Source organism: Callithrix jacchus, chromosome 18 (assembly GCF_049354715.1).
Source record: "Callithrix jacchus isolate 240 chromosome 18, calJac240_pri, whole genome shotgun sequence".
In the NCBI taxonomy this organism is placed as follows: domain Eukaryota; kingdom Metazoa; phylum Chordata; class Mammalia; order Primates; family Cebidae; genus Callithrix; species Callithrix jacchus.
Genome location: NC_133519.1, coordinates 20,475,736 through 20,502,769, shown reverse-complemented (window position 1 = coordinate 20,502,769; position 27,034 = coordinate 20,475,736). Strand labels below are relative to the sequence as shown.

General features: G+C 40.8%; 1 protein-coding gene across 4 annotated transcripts in view; it reads left to right on the top strand.

The window, feature by feature from the left end:
• Positions 1–1,305: 1,305 nt before the first annotated feature.
• CD84 (CD84 molecule) overlaps positions 1,306–27,034 on the top strand; it is a 37,829-nt gene continuing 12,100 nt past the window's right edge. For 2 of the 4 annotated variants that reach the window (XM_008984743.5, XM_008984741.5), the window contains exons 1-4: positions 1,306–1,405; positions 15,455–15,796; positions 26,264–26,515; positions 26,912–27,031. In XM_008984743.5, coding sequence (XP_008982991.1) covers positions 1,360–1,405; positions 15,455–15,796; positions 26,264–26,515; positions 26,912–27,031 — 760 coding nt within the window. In that variant the 5' untranslated portion in view covers positions 1,306–1,359. The remainder of the gene's footprint in view (positions 1,406–15,454; positions 15,797–26,263; positions 26,516–26,911; positions 27,032–27,034) is intronic. The other 2 variants (XM_054247672.2, XM_035279432.3) reach the window with 2 other exon arrangements.

Genomic DNA, 27,034 nt, shown 5'->3' with positions numbered 1-27,034 from the left:
CTAGGAATAAGCTATCTGACATGAGGACTCCTCTCAGTTGGAAAAGCTTTACACATCCTCCAGGTCTCAGGGGTAGGGTCCCCAGCCTTCCCAGCACTCCCCAAAACAGCTGGGTCACATTGCTTAGCTTCTGGGTCCAAATATCCATTTACATCACCATTCCCAGACAACCTCTCCCATACACACATTACACAATCACTCTTATTCCCACTAACCAGGATGAGGACCCTCCACAAGAAAAGGTCCTGTTAAATCTAGCTCAACTCCACCTAAGCATGCCTCTGCACCTGCTGTCTCTCATGCCCAGGAGTCATGGTCTTTTCCAAGTGACACTTGCTGCCTTTTACCTCAGTTTACTAATTCACTGAGTGAAATAGAGAAAAATCACTTCCTCTCCTTCTGAGCCAGTTTCTCCTTCTGCAGAATAGATTTGATAGTCTAAAAATCCCTTTCAGCTTTAATTTTTATCAAATGCTTTTTGTGTCCCTAATAAGGTGTGATCATAATCATGTTTCATGATGATATCATGGAATCATACATAATTATATGCATATAGTTATACTATGTTATGTATTAATATACTACATAATTATATATTATTATATTGTGTATAAATATAATTATATATTATTAACATAATACTTAATATAACTCAGTATTATGTCTCTTCCACCTTCCCTTTGACCTTTGACTTAATATAATTAATAATATATAATTAATATATAATTGATTATATTAAATATTAAATGGTATATAATTATGATATAATTAATATATAATTTATTGTGTTAAAAATAATATGATTAGATATTATAATACATAATCATATATTTTTTTCTCTTTCACATCCCCCGCCACCATTTGCCTAATAATAGTAATTCATTCTTCAGGCTTGCCTCAGCTTGGTTGTCAATTTCTTCAGAAAGTCTACTCCAACTTTTCTTAGCCTGAGATAGACGCCCCTACTGTTCTCAGAGTTCCCTGTATTTTCCCTCTTACAACACTTACTGCGTTATATTGAAATTGCTTGTTTAGTTGTTGATTACTCCAAAAAGGAGTAAAAAAATCCATGAAAAGAGGGCGATCAATTGCTTTGTTGCTCTGTATATTGCCAGCACCCAGAAGAGTGTCTGGCACATAGTAGGCACACAATAGATATTTGTTGAAGAAATAATTAATGTTAGGCCCTTTAAATTAGAAAAAACTAGCACAGTAATACAACACCAATGTTAACTAAAGGAAGTTAGTTGCACTTCCTTTCTTCAACTTAGCTATAAAAAGGAGGACAAAAATTCGAGTGAAACTGACTCTGCTAGAACAGTGCCGTGCTTTTCCACAGAAGATTAGACCCCAAGAGAGATGGCTCAACACCACGTATGGATCTTGCTCCTTTGCCTGCAAACCTGTGAGTTCTGACCCTTGCTGATCCCCTCCTAGTTTTCCATAAAGTTTTAAAACTTTCCCTTAAGAAAGACTGAACTGTTCTTTTGATGTTTTTAACAGAACTGCTGAGTCTCAGTATTTACTGTACTCAGCAGGATCCAACTGGCTGGGGAGAGACTTAAAATCCAAACCTAAGTGGTTTTCAGCTTTAAAGTCTATATTTCTGAATTTTGTCTGGTTTTGGAGATCTCAGTTTCCAAAGGTCTGAGGCAAATCCTTCTCAGAGGAGCCAGAACTTGGTAAACCCACCCATAAAGCCTAGCAAAGGAAAGATCATCTAAAAGCTTGAATGACTTAAAAGCCATTTCTTCTTGGCATTCAACTGTGGTGGTTTTTGAGGCAGAAAATGTCTTTCCTAATTATAGTTGATTGATCCATCAGGTTAGAGTGATGCTTGACTCATTGTTATCCTTGTGTAGGCCTCCTCTCTATAAACTCCCTTTATTTTCAAAACACAGTTAGAGACATTACACTGCTTTTATCCTTCAGAAACTCTAAAATAAATGAGGAAGAGATTACTATCCCATTTTACACAAATAGTCTCAAAAAGTTGGAAAACTTGAATCAAAAACCCTATTTCTCTTACTTATGGCATAACGGTAAACTAAAAGAACAACATGAATATTGATTGTTATTGGTACAAAGAAAACTGTGTAACATTAAAAGATCAGATCAAATTTTTGGAGCCTCTACTGGCTGCTCGAGAATGGCAAACAGAAAATGCAACTAGGTGAGGAAAAGTTGGTACTGGGAATGTCCTTAATCTTCCAGAGAGAGACTAGACAAGGTGGCATTTGATACCACTTAATTTTCAAAACATTTTACAATATTTATGCCTACATTCTTATGTTATCCATATGAAAACCATTGAGATGGGAAAGATAGATAGATATTATTAATTACATTATGCAAGAAAAATAAAGTAAGATTTAGAGGTTAAAAAATTCACCTGAAATTTCTTTTTTTTTTTTTTTTTGAGACGGAGTCTCACTCTTGTTACCCAGGCTGGAGTGCAATGGCGTGATCTCGGCTCACCACAACCTCCGCCTCCTGGGTTCAGGCAATTCTCCTGCCTCAGCCTCCTGAGTAGCTGGGATTACAGGCATGCGCTACCATGCCCAGCTAATTTTTTGTATTTTTAGTAGAGACGGGGTTTCACCATGTTGACCAGGATGGTCTCGATCTCTTGACCTCGTGATCCACCTGCCTTGGCCTCCCAAAGTGCTGGGATTACAGGCTTGAGCCACCGCGCCTGGCTCACCTGAAATTTCAATACCTAAATTGGTAGAGGTGGAAATAGACATCGGTTTTTCTAATCTTAAAGTTAATCCCAATCTCACTGGTTATTCTTTCTGCTCCACTTGACCTCCTCACTCATCGTTTTCAAATTCTTGATGCAAAAGGTTAATACCTGCTAAGATAAAAGGTAGCTCTTGGATATACTTCTTTCATCTACTGAAACTGAAATAAATTGTCAAATCAACTAGTAGTGAATTCTTTTGTTTATGAGTTTTGTGACCCTGAGGAAGTTGTATTTCTCCTTTGACTTTTGTTTCAGCGTCAAAATGGGGAAGGTATTAATGTAATAGAATTGTTTTGCGAATCAAAATGATGATAATGCATGAACAACACTTGGTATAGTAGCTGAATATATCGTTTAACAGATACTAGCTAGTGCTGCTGTTTTTCACACTCACTTTTCATGCATTCTTAGGAAGAGCCATGGCTTTACTGCACGGAGATCCTAGGCAGGACTCCTCTGTCTGGGAATGGTCCAAGGAACATCAACAGGAGAAAAGGTGGTGGGAGTTGGAGCTTAGGTGTTGGTTGTTGGGATTCTGGAAAAGGAGACTAGGAAAGAGATATCCATTTAATCGAGGATCCATGAAAGACGGAATGGGAGTTTTCTTTGTTTGTTTTTGTTTTTGTTTTGTTTTTTAATAAAAGTAAAGCCAGGAATACTTTTTACACACTGCCCACTTTTACCGAATTATCTGTTTGCCTGTTAAGGATTATTCTGCAAACCTTTTCTCAGCACAAAAATATACCCTGAATTCCTCCTGCTGCTGCTCCTGTTAGAGGTAGCCCTTTATATTCAGTATTAGGCTTAGGAGTCTACATTTGATGCATTTTCCTGGAATTCAGAGCAGTTGAAGAGGCTGAGAAGCAGTGGAGAGATGCAGGGAGAAATCCCCATTTTCCCCCAGAAATCGCCGACATAAGGAAAGTCTGAGTGTGCAGACTCATGACTGTTCCACGTTGGAAAAGTTTTCTGAGTCAAAATTCACAGTCTTATGCTCTGATCTGAACTTTCTAATCATGACTTTGGAAACATCATGACTCTGACTGTCTCTCCACATATCCTAGGAGACACTCCCACTCTGGGGGTAGGAGATGGAGCAGTTCACAGGTTTTAATCCTTGCCCATCCCCTCTGCATATTCTGTCTCATACTCTTAATTCTTCCTTTTCTCTGCCCCGTTCTTATTTCTGTTTCTTCAATTTTCTATCTTATCTCCCATCAATAAAACTAATAAATAACCATTTATGGAGCAATCACTGCATATTTGGCATTACTCTAAGTAGTCTACAGTTATTATTTTGTTTAATCTTTACTACACACTATAGATACGTACTATTAATATGTGCATATACAGACGAAAGCATTGATTCACAGAGTCTCAAAGGTCATTTAACAAAAACTGAAGGAAGTAGAATTTAAACTTCCTTCACGGAAAGGAAGCATTCATACACAGAGAGTCAAAGGTGAAATATACAGATAAAAGCATTGATACACAGTGAGTCAAAGGTCATTTAACAAAAAGTGAGGCAAGTAGAATTTAAACTTCCTTCACAGAAAGGAAGCATTCATACACAGAGAGTCGAAGGTGAAATATACAGATAAAGCATTGATACGCAGAGAGTCGAAGGTCATTTAACAAAAAGTGAAGGGAACAGAATTTAAACTTCAGTGTCCTTAGATTTAACCTCTGAGTCATGCTGCGTCCACCCACTTTGATGCAAAGTGGAGTAAATTACTCTCCCCACTATTAATGTTTATCACATTTGAGAGTTTGTCAGTAAAAAGTGATGATTTATTTATTTCTGGCAAGCCAGGATTGTTGGGGTAGGAGCTACACCTGTCTCTATACCCGCCCACAGAGGAAGAAGGAGCTGCCGGCAGGTCCTTGCCAATAACAGAAATTTAGGCAGGCCAGTGAGGCAGAAGACCCAAGCAAATAATCATCTCCAGACATGTTTCAAAGACCATTCATTTTAATATTATTCAAACGTGAGTTGAATTAGTTTCTTTAAACTAATAGAAGTCCAGTATCAACATGATCTCGATGTCCTGGTGGATGTTGAACATAGTCATGGGCATTTCAGCAGTTAAGACTTAAAAGTCCGAGAGGTGAGTGGGCCCACTGTGAATAACTGGACCCCTTCGTTATACTCAGTGTTCAAGTACATGCTAATAGAGGGCAGCAATGATAAAATGGTGGATGGCGATGATCCCAGGTCTGTTTTGAGTGTGTGTGTGTGTGTGTGTGTGTGTGTGTAGTGTGCGTTTTCAAGGAACTGATTAAAGTTAACCTAAATCCCAATAAAGATTATTAAAGTAAAAATCCCAGGGGAAAATAATGTACTATTGCATGGGGGTGGTAAGTTCCTTTTTCTTAAAATCTCATGATCAAGGACTTTCCGTCGCTTTGAAGAATGAAGAAGTTCCTGGCTGTCCAGCCCTGTGCTTCCCCTTTCCCTCTATGTCCCTTCACTCCGTGTAAGCAGTTACAATGAACTCTCTTTTTGGGTACCACATGCTAAAGCTACCTCTGGTCACTCTCCCAGACCTGCAATACTCAGCGATGTTCCACCCCCACTTTTTGATTCTAGGAGGCAGTGGGTGGAGAAGAGGAGGGGAAGTTTAGCTAGTCCCTCACACATCAAACAACCACACACACACACACACACACACACACACACACACACACACGAAATGCTTACTTGGAGGATGCTAAGAAAGTAAGGGGATGGCAGTATCTGTTAAGCAACAGTACAGTCTTCCCCATTTCCACCCTTATTAATAGCTCTTTGCTGACTTTAACATCTCCCCAATACCCCAACTCTTATTTTTCCCTTCATAGTTGTCTGAGGTGTTGGTTTAGTCTCTTTGAAGATGTTTGTTTTACATAGCAAACACATATGGTGCCTAGTATATTCCAGGCACTATTTTAAGAGGTCTACAAATATTAACTCATTTAACCCTCATAATATTTTTATGTGGTCAAATATTGTGCTACTATTACCTTCACTAAAGTGCTAATATTACCTTCGTTTTAAAGTTGAGGAAACTGAAGCACAGAGAGGTTACTGACTTTCCCTGCCATTGATCTGAAGTTCTTGCATCAAGGGGTCTTCAAGATGAAGACAAGGCCTCTTGCCTTTCTTGACTTTCCCTAGGGTTTACGGCAGGATTCTAGCCCGGGCAGGCTAGTTCTCAACCACTAACTCATGGTGCCACACAAGCGACTCCACAAGGCAAGGCTCCCCTTGGGACCACTAGACTCTTCTCCATTAGCACACACACTTGAGAGCACTCTCATGTCATCTAATCCTCATAATTCCTCAGAACGGCAGGATGGCTCTGTTTTATTTCTTTTACCAACTGGAACCCTGACACTTAGCAAGTAAGTGACGTTCATGGTCATTTAGTCAACAGCAGACCCTTGACACGAATGTCTTTCCTAATCCCTAGTTAATGACACTTTTACTAACTATGCTGTGGGTCCCCATTCTGTGAATCTAAAAAAATTTCTTCACAAACAGTATAGAATTTTGGAGTAGAAAGAAGTTATGGTTAGCCATCTGCCTCTTCTTAATAATCAATTTAAATCCTTCATCTTTCACATCAAGACTCAGAGACCAGTAAAGAGTCCTCTCTTGCCCTTACTCTTTTTCTTGCTGTGATTTTCTGCCTTGTTTTCTATTGTTGGAAAAGAATAATTGAGTCAGTTGCAAAATAGAAATTCTTGTGCGGTAGCACAGTCACGGTTCACTGCAGCCTTGACCTCCCAGGCTCAAGTGATCCTCCTGCCTCAGCTTCCCAAGAAGCTGGGACTATAGGCACATATCACCACGCCTGACTAATGTTTTTTTTTTTTAATTTTCTTTTCTGTAGAGATGAGATCTCATTATGTTGCCCAGGCTGGTGTTCATTTTTTCAACAAACATTTAATAATCATTCATCAGTTGTTGGAGGAACAGCAGTGATTTAAACAGACAAAGACTCTGCATTCTTGATAACTGCATTATAGTAGCAGTGTATTGAGGGTATAGGTTGGGAGACAATCAATAAACATGCTCAGGCAATGCTTTAGCTGTGCAATGAACAGAAGGGTAGCAAGGCAAGGCAGTAGAGAATGAGGGGGGGGGGATTGCTATTTTAGGCACAGTGACCGGGAAAGCGCTCCGTGATGAGATGATGTTGGGACAGAAACCTGAACAAAGTGGGGGGCTGCTGAAAAGAGTGTGGTAGGAAAAGAAGAGAACAGCAGGTGCAAAGCTCTAAGGCAAAGTGCCCCTGGCCTGTTTACGGGACAGAGGAAGCTGGTATGGATGGAGTGGGGGAGAAGTAGGGGCAGATCCGCCAGAGTCTAGTAGTGACGGTAGAGGTTGGGAAGGAGACTGGAGAGCTCCCCAGACTCCAAGGGTACACTGTATTCATTTTTAAGAGAATCTAAGGAGAACTGTGGGATTTTAGGCCTAAACGCCCTCTCCATTGTCATCAATATTTGACATTTCACTTTGGATTCCACCCAAAACTTCGGTAAATTTCACTTGCCCAGCCTTGAAGAATTTTCTTCTCACCAGTTAAAAGCATCATACCCCATCAATCTTTATACTGTGTATGAGGTTTCTGATTCTTTTCTATTTGTTTGTTTGTTCAAATGTTCTTTTTCTCACAATCCCTATTGTCTTCTTTTAGTCAGTGGCTTTGGCAGCTACCTAACCATGAAATGTACATTTGTAAAATCCACCCATATTCCTGGGATTATCCGGGGAAACAGGGTTATCATCTTATACACGGGAAGGTGTATTGCATTGGAAAGGGTGCCTCAGCCCAAGCCAGGAGGGGCAGGCCACCTCCAGTGAGCAACTAGTCCTCAGTGCTCTCTTTCAACACTGGTCATCCTGCCCTCTGGGTCCTGGGCTCCGTCTTTGCCATAGCTACCTGAGAGTCACAGTGGACAGATTTTTCCATCTAAGCCTCCACCCCAGGGTTTCAGCCTTTTCTTGCCCTTGCTTCTCCTTTGGAGGTATGGCCTTCCTACTCTTCCTATTTGAGTTCTGGTATAAGAAGGTCAGGAAATCACACTCTTTGGGAAAGGTTGGAAATGTGGGTTACCACCTCTTCACTGACCTCCGGAGGCTACTTAGCGAACACTTGATCCCCTTCATCAATCTCTTGTTGACTTCCTATGGTATTCCTTATAGTACTATTTCCCCAAAATTTTTACATTCACCAAAATAATAGCAACTACCATTTATATGTGCTAGGCATCGTGCTAAGTGCTTTATCTTCACAATTACATTTAATAATTGTCCCGCCGGGCGCAGTGGCTCACACCTGTAATCCCAGCACTTTGGGAGGCTGTGGCAGGTGGCTCACGAGGTCAGGAGTTCAAGACTGTTCTGGCCAACATGGTGAAACCCCATCTCTACTGAAAATACAAAAATTAGCCAGGCATGGTGGCAGGTGCCTGTAGTCCCAGCTACTCAGGAGCCTGAGGCAGGAGTATTGCTTGAACCCAGGAGGCAGAGGTTGCAGTGAGCCGAGATCGCCCCATTGTACTCCAGCCTAGTGACAGAGAGAGACTCCACCCCAAAATAAATAAATAAATAATTGTCCACACTTTACACTTTGCAGATGAGGCACCTGAGGAACAGTGAATTTCAGTAATTTTCTCAAGATAACACAGCTGGGTTCAAATATACCTGGATTCAAAATCTGCACCCTTAGTCCATATACCTCCTAGCTGGTCCTACTCTTGCCTCCTCACTCTTAGCAGATAGTCTCCCCTCCTACATTACTGAAGACATGAAAGCCACCAAATGCTTGTCTTGCATTTTATCCTATCTGTTCCAAAATGTGCACCGTGTATTAAGCACCTTCTATGTGCTCTCACAACAAGTCTATGAGGCAGGCATTATTATATCCCATCTTGTGATCAAGTAAGATCAGGACTTCAGCAAATGTCAGGGATTGAACCTGAGCACAAGCCCACCTGGCTCAAGTCTGTGGTCACTCTGCTTCACCAAGCAGACTCTTCCTGTTATTAAAGCCCCATGTCTAATAGCATCTCAGAATCCCTTCGCTCTTTCACTCATCCTTTCCTTTTCCTTTTCCACTTCAGGTGAGGGTGTGACCGTCCTCTGATTGGAAACTCATAGCTTCCACTGCTTGCACTTTCCTTTCCATCTTCTGTTCTGTGACAAGCATTAGTGGCCTGTGTGTCTTGTGCTGTGTGCTTCATACTAGAAGTTTCAGGCAAGACCCCTGAACTCAAGTCATTCGCAGTGTCCAGAACACAGACACGCAGACTGATGACCACCACACAATGTGGCAACTGCTATGAGAGGGAAGCCTGGAGTTCCAGAAAGCCCATGAGCAGGAGCATCTAACCTAGAGCAGGCCCACTGGGGACATCTCTCTCTGCTCACTCTCCCTAGCACCTGCCCCCCAGCCCCCCTAGTTTCTTCTATTTTAAAACAAAATCAAATAAATTAGTTTTCCCTGACCCTCTATCTATTGTTCTGTTTCATCTCCCTTCTTTCACTGTCAAGCTGTTCCTCCATGTTTTACCACCTACTCTGTCAGTCCCCTAGACTCCGGCCTCCCACTGAGTTGCCTTACTTGCACTACATTCTCAAAGGCCATCAGTAACCTCGTAACAGGCAAACCCAGGGCCATTTTCAGTCTTCATTTCCATTGAACACTGAACCATTAGACATCAGTGGCAGTCTCCTCCCTGAGACTCTTTCTCCTTTCTGTGATACTGTCCACTACTGGTGCCTCTCCTGCACTCTTACTGCTTTGTCTATTCGGTTTCTTTTGATGATGCCTCTTCTATAAACGTGAGCACTCTCACAAGGCTCAGTCGTGGACATCAGGCTTACTCTTCCTGAATCACCCTCCTCGCTTCCACCCACCCCGTTTCTGTGGATGATTTCTGAACCCCTTGGATTTCATTGTTAAAGTAAGTACCAGAGACACTAACGTAAGAATGGCTTAAGCAAGAAAGAGGTTTATTGCCTGCTCATGTAAAAAAGCCCAGAGTTGGCAGTTCACAGCTGGTAGAATAGTTCACAGGGTCACTGGGGTCTCTTCTCTCTTCCTGCTCCACCATCCTCAGAACTTGATGTCCTCCTCATGACTCAGAATGTCTGTCTGAGATCCAGCTGTCATGGCCTTCTGGCCTGCAAAAGGAAGGAAGAGATGAAAAGGGCAAATTTCTCTCTTTTATTGTTTGTTTTTGTTTTTGTTTGAGACAGGGTCTCACTCTGTTGCCCAGGCTGGAGTGCGCTGGTGTGATCTTGGCTCACTACTACCTTGACCCTCTCGGGTTCAGGTGATCCTCCTACCTCAGCCTTCTAGGCATCTGGTACTACAGGTATGCACCATCATTGCCCAGGAAATTTTTGTATTTTTTTGTAGACACCGGGTTTTGCCATGTTGGTCTCATACCAGGCTGGTCTTGTACTCCTGGGCTCAAGCAATCCACCCACCTCGGCCTCCCAAAGTGTTGGGATTACGGGCATGAGCCACTGCACCAGGCTCCTCACTCTTCTTAAAGTCAGAGAAGTCATATACAGCATTTCCACCTTCATACTGTTGGGCTGAACTTAGTCATATGACTAACGTTAGCTAGAAGAAAGCAGGACAATATAGTCTATTTCGGGTGGCTATATGCCCTGGTAAAAATTAGCGATTCTATTACGAAGAATGAAGGTGGAAACAAATGTTGGAAAACAGCTAGCAGATTCTGTCACAGTGCCCCAAATAATACTTCAAGTCCATTCTCTTTCCTTATCTTCCATCTTTCCAACAACTTACTTATATGGTCCACCATCACCTGAAATTTAATATTTTTAAGACTAAACTTGTCTTCCCCCTTTGACTTCCTTCCATCATAAACTTTATGAGTTTTCCAACAACATAAAGTAGAAACTCAAAATATATTGTTGAACAATTGAGTTCTAGTAGATGCCTCTTCATTTCTTGCCTTTCTTTGTGTTATCTGTCAAATCCAGCCCTTCCTTTCCATTCCCATTATTGTTTCCTGGTTCATGTCCAGAAGACTACGGTAGCCCTGAAATAGCCTCTCTGATCCAGCCTCTATTTCCTGTTTTTCTCCCCACACATCATTACTGCATTACAGTGACTAAAACATTATTTTAGTCTTCGCCATCAAAAACCTTAATAGCTCCCCTCTCCCTATGACGGAGACCTCAAACTCACGGCTGTCACAAATCTAAACCTAGTTTGTGTCTTCCGCTGTATCTCTCTCCACTCTGTTATGGAAATCCATATTCATCCAACTAACATCATAGGTTCTGCTTCTAAACTTTTATTCAGGATCTGAGGACCTGAGACACCCTTCCTTTCCCTTTCCATCCAGTAGAGTTCTATTCACCTTTCAAAATCCTCCTCAATTCTACATTCTTTGAGATAGTTTTCCGAACCACTACAGCTCGGTGATCCTTCCCTTCCTAGAATTTCTACTGTAATCACTGTTTCTACCATTCATTTGAATGTATTATTCACTACCTCATATTGCAAAGGACAATTTCGAGTGTGTGTGTGTGTGTGTGTGTGTCTGTCTGTCTGTCTTATTTCCCTAATTGGGTATCAAATTCCCCCAAAAAGGCAGAGAATCTGTCTTTGTCACAGACTAGCATAGTGCATTTCGTGTTAAGTCCTCAAGATGTTTTTATGCCACAAGTTATCTCTAAAATTAGATTTTACTAAGGTCACTTCCAGTGGTAATATAATATTAGAGTCCCTTTAGCATCTAGAAACATAAATATTGGAATTGATTGATATGGAGATTCTTTCTTTTAAATCTTAAAGTCTTTTAAGAGCAGAATAAAGTCTATCCAGGGTACCTAAAACTGTCCCTCCAGTCTTTACTTGAATTAGCCCTAAAAAATGGCTCCTGATGCATGCTCCAGTATGGCCCTGGCATCACCAAGGCATCATAAGGATGGCCTAGGGTAGCCCCAAAGGGCTTGTACCAACTGTTAAGGTGATGATAAAGAAGGTATGATGAATGTTATCATTATAAACTCCAGAAATAACTTTTATTTTGCCTTGATGATCAACAAAGTACTTCTACTCACATTACATCATTTGCTGCTCACCAAATAGGGCAAGTGCCTTAGTTACTACTTTCATTCTATGGATGAAGAAACTGAGGCTCGTATTATGTCATTTCCTGAATAATCAGAAAGGTTTTGTGACCTGGCCAGGCGAGGTGGCTCGTGCCTGTAATCCCAGCATTTTGGGAGGCTGAGGCGGGCAGATCATTTGAGGTCAGGAGTTCGAGACAAGCCTGGCCAACATGGTGAAACTCCATCTCTACTAAAAATAGAAAACTTAGCTGGGCGTAACGGCATGCACCTGTAATCCCAGATACTCGGGAGGCTGAGGCAGGAGAATCGCCTGAACCCAGGAGGTGGAGGTTGCAGTGAGCTGAGATCACTCCACTGCACTCCAGCCTGGACGACAGTGAGAGAGTGAGACAGTGAGACTTCATCTTTAAAAAAAAAAAAGAAAAGAAAGGTTTTGTGACCATGTTAAGATTGTGCAGCTCATAAACAGAAGTACTTGCACTTACGCCTTCTGCCTCCCTGTCTTTCCACAGCAGGCAATGGTTTTGCAGCTGCTTCTCTCAGAGCACAGTTGGAGTGTTTGAAGGTGGCAGAATCTTCATCTTCAACGTGTGCAACCCCTTTGCCTTTTCCAGCAAGCAAAGTTTTCTTACCAATTACAGCAGCCGCACATATAACAGCTTCCCCCAGCTTTGCCTACCCACCACTTCCATCGCCTGATTGCCCTTAAATACTCCAGCAACACTTCCTGAATGACTTGCTACAGGAGATGAGACATACTTTTAAAACTGCACCACACTCCAACCACCGTGGCTGCTCAACTGCCCTAACGTCTCAGCCTAAACAATCTACCTACCTACTTCCTGGGGTTTAGTGAGAGAATCCACCAAAATTATGAGTCTGTGGAATCTATGTTCTGTCTATCTCCTCACACCTAATCTCAATCCACAGAGCGAAGTGGCAAGCAATTAAGCACGAGGGCCTGACTTCAAAAAAGAATCGAGACATGGGAGATCTGGGACCAGGGCTGGCTAGATCCTTTGCAAGGCCCAGTGCAAAATGAAAATGGAGGGCCCTTGTTTAAATACCATGTGGAATTTCAAGGTAGCGATGCAGCGTTAAGTCCAGTTCAGCATCCTTTTGAGCTCAGGGTTCTGTGCAGCTGAATAGATCGCATGCCCCTGCCTGGAACATCCAGAGATTCAGGCTGGGACACTCCAAACACCTCTCTCCTAGAACTCATCAGCCCAGTAAAACCGTTTATCTGGGGAGAATTAATGTTCTTGAATTTTGGCAAACTGTGACTCCTACCACCAAAGGTAGCATTAGCCTCTTTCTGACCCACCGCCCCCCGCAATGGTTTATTTCTAGTGCTCTTACCATTTCGTACTCATAGTGTTGTATTATCTTTCATTTGTGTCCACATCTGTCTTATTTCTGGGCTGTGAACTCCTATGGCTGCAGGGATGTCCTGTTCATCCATGCGTCCCTAACACAGCATCTGACACACAATTAGCACTTAGCAAATGTTTGCAGATAAGGGTTCCCAATTATCCGCTAACTACTCCCACCGCACATACTCCCTGCCCTTCCCTGTTACATCTTCTGTACTTAACCAGCCCCAGCTATTCCTAAGGTCTTGTCCTGGACTTTACTCCTAAGGAAAAAAATCTCTGTTGGTCAGAAAGGAAAGAGGTTTACATAACCTGTCTCGGGGCTTTTTCAGTGGTTGCTGAGCTGAAGAGTAGGGGCGACCTTAGTGAGACAGCCCCATTAGCTTAAGAAATCTGGCCGGGCGCGGTGGCTCTCGCCTGTAATCCCAGCACTTTGGGAGGCCGAGGAGGGTGGATCACGAGGTCAAGAAATCGAGACCATCCTGGTCAACATGGTGAAACCTCGTCTCTACTAAAAATACAAAAAATTAGCTGGGCATGGTGGCACGTGCCTGTAATCCCAGCTACTCAGGAGGCTGAGGCAGGAGAATTGCCTGAACCCAGGAGGCGGAGGTTGCAGTGAGCTGAGATGGCGCCATTGCACTCCGGCCTGTGTAACAAGGGCGAAACTCCGACTCAATTAAAAAAAAAAAAAAGAAATCCCTTTATTTTTGTGCCAATTTAAAGTGACTCGTATACTTTATGATCCTTATTCTTCCATATATCAAGACTTGGATAAACATTAGGGTCAGCCTGAACCAACTTATGTGGAAAACTGATGCCATGGTCATCACAGCCTACGTGCAGCCAGACACACCAGCACCGCCCAACTAATTTGTTTATGGCTAACGCCATTTCCGATTGGTCAGGGTCCATGTCATACTGGTTATTAAATATACTGAATATCATCCATGCTTGCCCCAAACACTGTTTCTCACTGAGGAGCACTCATTGAGAATTGCATGATAATGAAGAAGAGGATGAGAAAGAGCAGAAAAATAATGTCTTGTAATTATATTGTCTCTCATTTTACAAACTACATATTAAATGAGTTTATTTTCAAAAGTGATAGAGGAGAAAAAGGGAAGAGAAAATAAGCTTTTCATCTTCCCATGTTACATTTTAAAAGTATTGATCCTTCAGCTTTCACTAGGAAATGTTCCCTGGATTCCCAGAACAGATCAAGTCCTCTTGCTGATCTCTGAACTCACCATAATACTTAGATATTTTTTGTCTATACATTTTTTTGTATGATTATCTGATCAACATTGGTATCTTTCTCTGACTGCAAGTTCCAAAGAGCAAGAATTACAGCTGCTGCTTCTCACCGTTGTATTCCCAGCTCCTTGTATGTTGTTTAAAAGAGTAGATGTCCAACAAACACTTATATTGTAAATTAACTTAATAAATACCCACCATAGTATCTGGAACAAAACTGATCTTGAATAAATACATGCATTCATTCACAAAGGTATGAATGAATAAACAAACTTTGCTGCTTCAGAAGTTGTTCCAAGGGAGTCTAGAAAACACACGAGTAAATTTTATCAATTAATTCCACAAATATTTATTAAGCACTTTCTATGTGTCAGGCACTCTTCTAGAGATTAGGAATATAAAAGTAAACAGAAAAAGATCCCCCAAAATCACCAACTTGGGGAATATTTTCTCCAGAGCCTCCAAAGCACTCTCTGCCTGAAGATACATCTTCAGGAAAAGAGACAAAACTGTTACTTGCTTTTTGCAGAGATCACAGGAAAACAAAAAGCAATGACCCAAGAGTCCGTCAGACGTGATACTCCAGGTTCTTGTTCTAGCTCTTCCAGCACTTGGCAATATGATCTTGGGAAAGGAATGCACCTAATATCTTAGACTTCATGGAGGCTTATGGCCTTCACCTCTCAAATGCCTTCTAGTTTTCAGTCTATAAGTCTTGGTAAAAATATTTTTAATAAAATGGATCTCTAATGAGAAACCTAGTTTTTGAATGAGAATGCTTTAGAAAATGTAGTTGTCATAACATACTAAATACACCTAGAGTAGAATGCCAGAAAAGGGGGGTCATCCTCAAGAAACTGGATGAACTGCATTTGTGGCAACACCTCAGGGAGCTCCAAGGCTAGAAAGATTAGGAACCGTAAAAGGGGCAACAGTCAGATGGCTACAGTTTACTTTTTGCGTTCTCAGGGCCAGAAGCCGCTGGAGAAGACTCAGAAATCTTCACGGTGATTGGGATTCTGGGAGAATCAGTCACTTTCCCTGTAAATATCCAAGAACCACAGCAAGTTAAAATCATTGCTTGGACTTCTGAAACATCTGTTGCTGTTGTGAAACCAGGAGACTCAGAAATAGCACCCACAGTCACTGTGACCCACAGAAATTATTATGATCGGATACATGTCTTAGATCCAAGCTGCAACCTGATCATTAGCGATCTGAGGATGGAAGATGCAGGAGACTACAAAGCAGATATAAATACAGAGACTGCTCCCTACACCATCACCAAGCACTACAACCTGCAAGTCTATCGTAAGTCATGGGAAGATGGAGGGCTTGTGTTTTATTTATACTTTGCAAATTTACTATCTGAAGCACATCTACGTTTCTGATAATTGGGTCCCCTAAATTTTTTCATACCTATTAATACTTATCTATTAATATATCAATATTTGTGAAAGGATGTAGTCTTACCTCAGTCCTGGCTTTGCCAGTGTTTAACTATGTAATCTTCCATCAGCAGTTGGTCCCCTGGGCCTTGATTTTCTTTTTTGCATGCTGTTAGTGATCATACTACTCACTTCCCAGAGTTATCATGAGGATCAAGTGAGACAGCATATGCAAAGTGCTTTAAAAAAAACTTTGTATTTTGAGATAATGATAGATGCAAAGAAGGTACAAATAAATATACAGGGAGGTTCTGTGTACCCTTCACCCTGTGTTAACACCTTGCATAACTACAGCACGATATCAAAAACAGGAAATTGACATTAGCACAATCTATAGAGCTATTTTGGTTTCACCACTTAGGCATGCATTCATTTATGTGTGAGCATGCGTGTACCTCTGTATGATTTAATCACATGGGCAGTTTGTGTGACCACCACCATAACCAAGATTAACCATCACAAGATTCCCTCATGCTCTCCCTTTATGGCCACACCTCCGTCGTTCCCTTCCTCAATCCCTGAAAAACACTACTTTGTTCCTATCTACAACTATGTTATTTCACAAATGTTATGTAGATGGAATGAGGATTTACCTTTTTGAGGTCGGATGGTTTTCATTTAGCGTGATGTCACTGAGATTCACCCAAACTCTTGTGCGTATGAATAGTTTATGCCTTTTTATTGTGAGATAGTATTCCCTGGTATGGATACACTAGTTTGTTCAGCCATTCACCTCTTGAGGAACATTTCCAGTTTGGGGCTATTACAAATAAAAATGCTATGAATATATGTGTACACATTTCTGCATGAAATAAGTTTTTATTTCTCTGGGATAAATGCTCAAGAATATAATCATATGATAAATCTGTTTACAGTTTTAAAAGAAATGGGCAAACTATTTTCAATTTGCCATTCTCCCAGGAATGTATGAGTGATGCAGTTTCTTTACATCCTCACTAGCATTTGGTGTTATTACTCTTTATTTTGGCCATTCTGATGGGTGTGCAGTGGTAACTCCGTTTGGGTTTAATTTGAATTTCTCTAGTAGCTGATGCAAAGTGCTTTTGAAAGGTAAAATACGAGAACTATTTGTTATCGTCATTGTAATTGCCACCATTCACTAGGAGATATGAGTGCTTTGTTGTGCTAACTATCCCAAGTGTGGTCTGTGGACTGGCCGCATCAGCATCAACTGGGAGCTTTTTGGAAATGCAAATGTTCAGGTCCTGCCCCTGACCTTCGTGAATGAATGAAGTCCAGGAATCTGTGTTTAGTATTGTCTCTGGATTATTCCCATCTGTGCCAAAGTTTGAGAAGCACAGATATAGAGATATCCCATTCAGTATGGTAGCCCCTAGCCATATGCAGCTCTTGAGCATCTGAAATGTGGTGAGTTCAAATTGTGATGTGCTGTAGGTGTAAAATTCATACCGGATCTTGAAATCTTAGCACCCAAAAAAGAATATAAAATATCTCAATTGTTTTCTTGTTTTTCTTTAATTTTTAAGTTCAGGGATACATGTGCAGGATGGGAAGGTTTGTTACATTGGTAAACATGTGCCGTGGTGGTTTGCTGCACGGATCATCCCATCACCTAGGTATTAAGACCAACATCCATTAGCTAGCCTTCCTGATCCTCTCTCTCCCCCAGCCCCTCTACAACAGGCCCCAGTGTGTGTTGTGGCCCTCCATGTGTCCATGTGTTCTCATCATTCACGTCCCACCTATAAATGAGACATGCGGTGTTTGGTTTTCTGTTCCTGCATTAGTTTGCTGAGGATGATGGCTTCCAACTCCATCCATGTCCCTGAAAAGGACATAATCTTGCTCCTTTTTATGGCTGCATAGTATTCCATAGTGTATATATACCACATTTTCTTTACCCAATCTATCATTGATGGGCATTTGGATTGATTCCATGTCTTAGCTATTGTGAATAGTGCTGCAATGAACATATATGTGCATGTATCTTTATAATACAATGATTTATATTCTTTTGAGTATATATCCAATCATGGGTTTGCTCTAACAAATGGTATTTCTGCCTCTAGGTTTCTAAGGAATGACCACACTGTCTTCCATAATGATTGAACTAATTTACACTCCCACCAACACTGTAAAAGCATTTCTTTTTCTCTGCAACCTTGCCAGCATCAGTTATTTCTTGACTTTATTAATAATTGCCATTCTGACTGGCCTGAGATAGTATCTCATAGTGGTTTTGATTTGCATTTCTCTAATCATCAGTGATGTTGAGCTTTTTTTCACTTGTTTGTTGGCTGCATGAATGTCTTCTTTTGGGAAGTGTCTGTTCATGTTTTTTGGCCACTTTTTAATGGGGCTGTTTGTTTTTTTGTTTGTTTTTTCCTTAAACATTTGTTTAAGTTCCTTGTGGACTCTAGATATTAGACCTTTGTCAGATTGATAGATTGCAAACATTTTCTCCCATTCTGTAAGTCATCTGTCCACTCTGATGATAGTTTCTTTTGCTGTGTAGAAGCTCTTTAGTTTAATCAGATCCCATTTGTCAACTGTTGCTTTTGTTGCAATCGCTTTTGACATTTTCATCATGAAATCTTTGCCCATGCCTCTGTCTTGAATGTATTGCCCAGATTTTCTTATAGGAGTTTTATAGTTTGGGGCTTCATATCTAAATCTTTAATCCACCTTGAGTTAAATTTTGTATAAGGTGTAAGGAAGTGGTCTAGTTTAAATTTTCTGCACATGGCTAGCCAGTTCTCTCTGCACAGTTTATTAAAGAGGGAATCCTTTTCCCACTGTTTTTGTCAGAGTTGTTAAAGGTCAGATAATTGCAGATGTGTGGTCTTACTTTTGAATTCTTGATTCTGTTCCACTGGTCTATGTGTCTGTTTTTGTACCAGTACCCTGCTGTTTTTGTTACTGTAGTCTTGTAGTATAGTTTGAAGTTGGATAGTGTGATGCCTCCAGCTTTATTCTTTTTGCTTAGAACTGTCTTGGCTATTCGGGCTCTTTTTTCATTCCATATAAATTTTAAAGTGGTTTTTTCTAATTCTATGAAGAATGGTAATGGTAGTCTAATAGGAGTAGCATTGAATTTATAAATTAGTTTGGGCAGTATGGCCATTTCACAATATTGATTCTTCCTATTCATGAGCATTGAATGTTTCTTCACTTATTTGTGTCCTCTCTGATTTCTTTGAGCAGTTGTTTGTAGTTGCCCTTGAAGAGGTCGTTTGCTTCCCTTGTTAGCTGTATTCCTAGGTATACCAATCTTTTTGTAGCAGTTGTGAATGGGAGTTCATTCAGATTTGGCTCTCTGCTTATCTGTTGGTGTATAGGAATGCTAGTGATTTTTGCACACTGATTTTGTATCCTGAGGATTGCTGAAATTGCTTAGCAGCTTAAGAAGCTTTTGGCCTGAGTCAATGGGGTGTTCTAAATATAGGATCATGTTTTCTGCGGACAGAGACATTTTGACTTCCTCTCTCCCTGTTTGAATACCCTTTATTTCTTTCTCTTGCCTGATTGCTCTTGCCAGAACTTCCAATACTATGTTGAACAGGAGTGGTGAAAGAGGGCATTGTCTTGTGCTGGTTTTCACAGGGACTGTTTCCTGCTTTTGCCCATTCAGAATGATATTGGGTGTGGGTTTGTCATATAAGGCTCTTAATATTTTGAGGTATGTTCTTTCAATACCTATTTATTGAGAGTGTTTAATATGAAGGGATGTTGAATTTTATCGAAGGCCTTTTCTGCCTCTGTTGAGATACTCTGTGGTTTTTGTCTTTAGTACTATTTATGTGATGAATCACACTTATGGTTGGCATATGTTGAACCAAACTTGCATCCTGGGGATGAAGCCAACTTGATGGTGGTATATAAGCTTTTTGATGTACTGCTGGTTTTGGTTTGCCAGCATTTCATTGAGGATTTTTGCATCAATGTTTATCAAGGATATTGGCCTGAAGTTTCTCTTTTTTTGTTGTTGTATCTCTACCAGGTTTTGGTCTCAGAATGATGCTGGCCTCAGAATGAGTTAGACAGGAGTCCCTCTTTTTCAATAGTTTCAGTAGAAATGATGCCAGCTCTTCTTTAGACCTCTGGTAGAACTCAGCTGTGAATCTCTCTGGTCCTGGGGTTTTTTTTTTTTTAGTTGGTAGGCTATTTATTACTGCCTTAATTTCAGAATTTGTTATTGGTTTGTTCAAAAATTCAACTTCTTCCTGTTTCAGTCTTGGGAGGGTGTATGTGTCCAGGAATTTATCCATTTCTTCTAGATTTTCTACTGTATGTGCATAGAGATATTTACAGTATTTTCTGATGGTTGTTTATATTTCCTTAGGGTCAGTGATGATATTCCCTTTATCACTTTTATTGTTTATTTGATTCTTGTCTCTTTTCTCCTTTATTAGTCTAGCTAGCAGTCTATTTTTTAATTTTTTCAAAAAAACAACTTCTGGATTTGTTGATTTTTGGAAGGATTTTTTGTGTCTCTATCTCCTTCAGTTCACCCCTGATCTTGGCTATTTCTTGTCTTCTGCTAGCTTTGGGGTTTGTTTGCTCTTGGTTCTATAGTGTTTTTAGTTGTGATGTTAGGTCGTTAACTTGAGATGTTTCTAGCTTTTTGATGTGGGCATTTAGTGCCGTTAAGTTTCCCTCTTAACACTCCTTTAGCTGCCTTGCAGATTCTGATACCTCGTCTCTTTGTTCTCATTAGTTTCAAAGAACTTGATTTCTCTCTTAATTTCATTGTTTACCCAAGAGTCATTCAGGACCAGGTTGTTCAATTTCCCTACAGTTGTGTGGTTATGAGTGAATTTCTTAATTTTTAGGTCTAATTTGATTGTACTATGATCTGAGAAACTGTTTTCCTGAATAATTTCAGGTCTTTTGCATTTGTTGAAGAGTGTTTTGCTTCCAATTATGTGATCAACTTTAGGATTAAGTGCATGTGGTGTTGAAAAGAATATATATTCTGTTGAATTTGGGTGGAGAGTTCTGTAGATATCTATCAGGTCCACTTGATCCAGAGCTGAGTTTAGGTTCTGAATATCTTGGTCAATTTTCTGTCTCAGTGGTCTAATATGGTCAGTAGAGTGTTTAACTCTCCTATCATTATTGTGTAGGAGCCTAAGTCTTTTTGTATATCTCTAAGAACTCACTTTATGGATTTGGGTGCTTCTGTATTGTGCATATGTATTTAGGATAGTTAGGTCTTTTTGTTGAATTAAATGAACCCTTTACCATTTTGTAATGCCCTTCTTTGTCTTTTTTTTTTAATCTTTGTTGTTTGAAACTCTATTTTGTCAGAAACCAGGATTTCAGCCCCTGCTTTTTTCTGTTTTCCATTTGCTTGGTAAATTTTTTCCTATTCCTTTATTTTGAGCCTATGTGTGTCTTTGCATGTGAGATGGGTCTCTTGATGACAGCGTACTGATGGATCTCAGCGTACCACTGTGCCATTCTGTGTTTTTTAACTGGGGGCATTTAGCCCATTTATACTTCAGTTTAGTATTGTTATGTGTGAATTTGATCCTGTCATCGTGATACCAGCTGGTTATTTTGCAGACTTGTTTATGTTGCTGTGCGTCATGTCACTGGTCTGCATACTTCAATGCGTTTTTGTAGTGGCTGCTACCTGTTTTCCCTTTCCACATTTAGTGCTTCCTTCAGAAATTCTTGCAAGGCAGGACTGCTGGTAGCAAATTCCTTCAGCATTTGCTTGTCTGAAAAGGATTTTATTTCTTCTTCACTTATGAAGCTTAGTTTGGCCAGATATGAAATTCTGGGTTGAAAATGTTTTTCTTTAATAATGTTGAATATTGGCCCCCAAATCTCTTCTGGCCTGTAGAGTTTTTACTGAGAGGTCCACTTTTAGTCTTATGTGCTTCTCTTTGTAAGTGACGTGGCCTTTCTCCCTCATTGCCCTTAACATTTTTTCTTTCATTTCCACCTTGGAGAATCTAATGATTACGTGTACTGGGGTTGATCTTCTCATGGAATATCTCACTTTTGTTCTCTTAGTTTCCTGAGTCTGAATATTGACCTGTCTTGCTAGGCTGGGGAAGTTCTCCTGGATAACATCTTGAAGTATGTGTTCCAACTTGGTTCCATTCTCCCCGCCTCTTTCAGATACCCCAATCGGTTGTACGTTTGGTCTCTTTACCTAAAGCAGCTGACGCCCATCCCTAGCCCGACTCTTACACTCTACTCTGGTGTATGAGGCTGTATTTATTCATCCATCACTGAGCCAGGGTCTGCAGGACAGACCTCTGCAGGTGGTGATCAATGTCTCAGGTGGAGACCCTGATGTGATACTCATCACAGCTGGTACCCAAACAGGGACACCAGCTGTGGCATTGATCACATCAGTTCTCCTCACACTGGGGCATCAGCTGGCATTGGTCACATCAGTGGGTCTCTGTTCAGGTGCCAGCTGTGACAAGTATCATGTCGGGGTCACCACATGAGACGCTGATCACCACCTGTGGAGGTCTGTCCTGCAGACCCTGACTCTGAGAGATGAATAAATACACTCTCACACACCAGAGTACAGTGTAAGAGTTGGGCTAGGGATGGTCATCAGCTGATCTCAGAGGGTGACTGCAGCTAACTGACCCCCACTCCCTGTTCCTCCTCACATTTATTCAGTATCAATTTAACAATAGAGGTTTTAACTCAACATGCTTGTGGATAATTAACATGGTTAAAAGAGTGGTTTTATTAATGATAAAAGGTCTTGGTTCTGGGGCCCAGAATAAACACCACTAATGGGTAATTCCCCTTTGACTGCACCCTGAGAGGACCATCCAGCACACAGTTTACATGAGTAAACAAATTAGAGTAGGGACAAAGGAATCGGGTAAACAGACTTACCTGAGGAAGCTTCTATTACCCTAATCTTTACCCTATGACTTAATGCTTTAAAGTAAGAACTGGTTGCCTTCAGCCAGTCTCATTAAAAGCTTTCAGCCTTCCAGAGGGTTTGAGACTATAATCTATAACTTCCCTAATATTTCCCTTAATATTTTGCCAGCCACCTGAGTGGATCCCAACAATATACTAGCTGGTTATTTTGCAGACTTGTTTATGTCATTGCTTCATAGTGTCTCTGGTCTGCATACTTCAGTGCGTTTTTGTAGTGGCTGCTACCTATTCTCCATATTTCTTGGAGGTTTTGTTCATTCCTTTTCATTCTTTTTTCTGTCCTCTTATCTGCCTGTCTTATTACAGAAAGATAGTCTTTAAGCTCTATGATTCTTTCCTCCACTTGGTCTATTCTGCTATTGATATTTGTGATCAATATCTTGTGTGGTGGTTTTCAGCTCCATCAGATTGGTTATGTTCCTCTCTTAACTGGCCATTCTGCCTATCAGCTCCTGTATTGTCTTATTATAATTCTTAGCTTCTTTGTATTGCATTAGAACATGCTCCTTTAGCTCAGCAAAGTTTATTACCCAACTTCTGAAGCCTACTTCTGTCAGTTCAGCCATCTCAACTTCAGCCCAGTTCTGTGCTTTTGCTGGAGACATATTATAGTCATTTACAGAAGAAGACGCACCCTGGCTTTTTGAGTTGTCAGCATTTTTGCATTGACTCTTTATTATCTTTGTGTGCTTATCTACTTTTGATCTTTGAGGTCACTGACTTTCAAATGGGTTTTTTGTGAGGTCTTTTTTGTTGATGCTGTTGTCTTCTGTTTGTTTTTCTTTCAATAGTCAGGCCACACTTCTGTGGGGCTGTTGCAGTTTGCTGAGGGTCCACTCCAGACCTTAATTGCCTCAGTTCTTCCTGTACCTGGAGGTATCACCAGTGAAGCCTGCAAAACAGCAAAAAATGGCAGCCTGCTCCTTTTTCTAGAAGCTCTGTCTCAGGGGTGTACTGACATGTTTCCAGCCCAAATGCACCTGTAGGAGGTGGCTAGGGACCCCTGTTGGGAGGTCTTACCCAGTCAGGAGGAATGGGATCAGGGACCTACTTAAAGAAGTCTGGCTGCTTTTTGGTTGAGCAGGTGTGCTACATTGGAGGGTCCCTTCCTTCTCCAGACTCTCTGGACTCTCCAAAGCTGGCAAGCTGGAACAGCTGAGTTGACTGAATGGAAGAGATGGTGGCCACCTCTCCCCACAGCTCTGTCTTAGGAAGAGTTTGAAGCGTTGTCTGTATAACCTTGGTTGGAGTGGCTGAAGTCCCTGCGGGGAGGTCCCACCCAGTGAGAAGTAATGGATGGGGTTCCCCTTAAAGAAGCAGTCCGGCCATGATCTGGCAAAGCAGCTGTGCTGCGTTGTAGGGGATCCTTTCACCTCTGGATCATTTGAACTCTCCAAAGCTGGCAGGCTGGAATGGCTGAAGCCAGTGAATGGCAGAGATAGCAGCCACCCCTCCTCCCAATAATTTTCATATTAGGGAAATGAAATTTTTGTTATATTGGGTTAAGTACAATGCATAATGTAAATTAATATTACCTGCTTGTTTTTACTTTTGAAATGTGATTATTAGAAAATTTAAAATTAAATGAGTGACTTACATTACATTTCTATTGGGCAACACTAGTTTCTAGCATAGAGAACATCTGGCTATTTCTCAAAGATTTCACTGTTCATGTGCCTCGTAGCAGAAAAACACAGAAATGTGGCTAATCCATGTTGCAACAGATGCAATGCAGGTAGACAGGTCACCAACTACATTGCAAGTTCCATAAAGGCAGGGACTATTGTTTATCACTGTATTCCCAGCACCTATGTCATCAGGTACATAGTGGATGCTCCAGAAATATTTGTTGAAAAAGAATGAATGAATAGTACTATTCCCAGGTTTCTCAGTGCATAGCAATTGTGAATGTTCAGTTAATACAAGATGACTGAATCAGATTTTATCCAGATGGACAGCACAGTGGAAAGAACATTAATGTTGGAATTAGACATACTTTGACAACTGTATGACCATGGGCAATTTGTTTTAATGGACTTTTAAAGAAGTTATAGCTTTCCACCATGGATAGTTTGAAAAAAAATTAAGAAAATATGCAAACACCAGAAAACAGAAAGAAAAACATGTTTAAAGATAATTTCATGCAGCTGTATGCTGATAAGTGTTCAATTGGTTCTTGACTGGGTGTGTGTATTCATATATAGATACAATTTATCTTTAGTATAAATTTTATTGACTTGAAAAATGTGTAGCACACAGTTTCATTAATGATAATAAAATATATAATAGTCTTCATTTTAAATTTCATAAAGAATTTATTTTGCCGAGAGGGCACTAGAAGATAAATTCCAATTATTCTCACAGAATGCTTTCACTGACTTTGCTAAGCACTTATATACCTAAGCAGCCTATAGTTGTAGTTGATATATGAGTATAGGTTTTTTTGTTTTGTTTTGTTTTTGAGACAGAGTTTCCCTCTTGTTACCCAGGCTGGAGTGCAATGGTACGATCCTGGCTCACTGCAACCTCTGCCTCCTGGGTTCAAGCAATTCTCCTGCCTCAGCCTCCTGAGGAGCTGGGATTACAGGCACGCACCACCATGCCCAGCTAATTTTTTTTTTTATTTTTAGTAGAGACGGGGTTTCACCATGTTGACCGGGATGGTCTCGATCTCTTGACTTCGTGATCCACCTGCCTCGGCCTCCCAAAGTGCTGGGATTACAGGCTTGAGCCACCGCTCCCGGCCATGAGTATGGTTTTAATACCAACATTGGTTGATATTTTCATTTAAGTTAAATAATAAGAAAAAAGTTATTCAACAAAGACATGGGCCAGATTCTCTAGAGAAATGTGCTTCCTTCATGTTTGGCCTAGCTTCATTCGTTTATCAATGACACGAGTAACTTTTTTGCTGAATTGAATAATGGTTTTCAAATACCAAAAGAATACTTCCTATTTTTTGTGCTATTCACAATATAATGGCTACAGATATTACACACTATTAAGTTTAATCTGCATTCCTCCATTGCTATTTTAAGTCTACAGAAACAATCATCAAAACAGCAAATCAAGACCTAGTTTATAGCAATTGCCAATTTCTATGGGGTAAGTACTCCCACCATGGCTGATTTTAAGACATGCAGAGTTAGAAAGACATGCCCACAGGTTCTCCACTGACAAAGGACAGATACAATAGATACAATTTCAACAGCATAGACAGTAAGAAAAAGTCAAAAAAGGATTAGAAAATGATCAGTTTTGAGTATTTACTACCTTTATTTTTAACAGAATTTATTTAAGTTTTTATAATTTAATTTTTAATGATAGCTTGCAAAATTTCTGAGAATTTAACAATTGGCTCCCACAAACTAGTACAAGCCAGCTCCAGCTCACAACCGGCTCATGTGTCTGCCCCTCCTAGGTCGGCTTGGGAAACCAAAAATTACACAGAGTTTAATAACATCTGTGAACAGCACCTGTAATGTCACACTGACATGCTCTGTGGAGAAAGAAGAAAATAATGTGACATACAGATGGAGTCCCCTGGGAAAAGAGGGTGATGTCCTTCAAATCTTCCGGACTCCTAAGGACCAAGAGCTGACTTACACGTGTACAGCCCAGAACCCTGTCAGCAACAATTCTGACTCCATCTCTGCCCAGCAGCTCTGTGCAGGTAACCAGCTCTGTTCTTCTCTCCTGGTGAGTCCCAGCGATCACTCTGAGGAGCTGCAAGATCTGAATGTGGGCCACATTCTCTAGAGAAATGTGTTTCCTTTATGTTTGGCCTAGTTCTGGGGCCACGACCTCTCAAGTAGCCCACTGGGAAAGGGGCCAAAGCCTTCTGAGAGATGCTAGACATGTCTGGGTGTTCTGTGGCAACCCCTGCTCAACTCTCTGATCCAGTTTCTCATCCTGGCTTTTAATAGCTGAAAGTTTAGTTTCCCTAGGAGCTTTGGCACCCCTTTGGAGGGCGCCCAGTTTTCATAATTCCCCTCACTGTGGACAAACCTGTCCAGCCTCTTGGGCCTCGTTCCTGAGAATCAAGACTCACTGCATCTTCTATTTTCAGATATCCCAATGAGCTTCCGTACTCACCACACCAGTTTGCTGAGCGTGCTGGCTATATTCTTTCTGCTTGTTCTCATTCTGTCTTCAGTGTTTTTGTTCCGTTTGTACAAGAGGAGACAAGGTA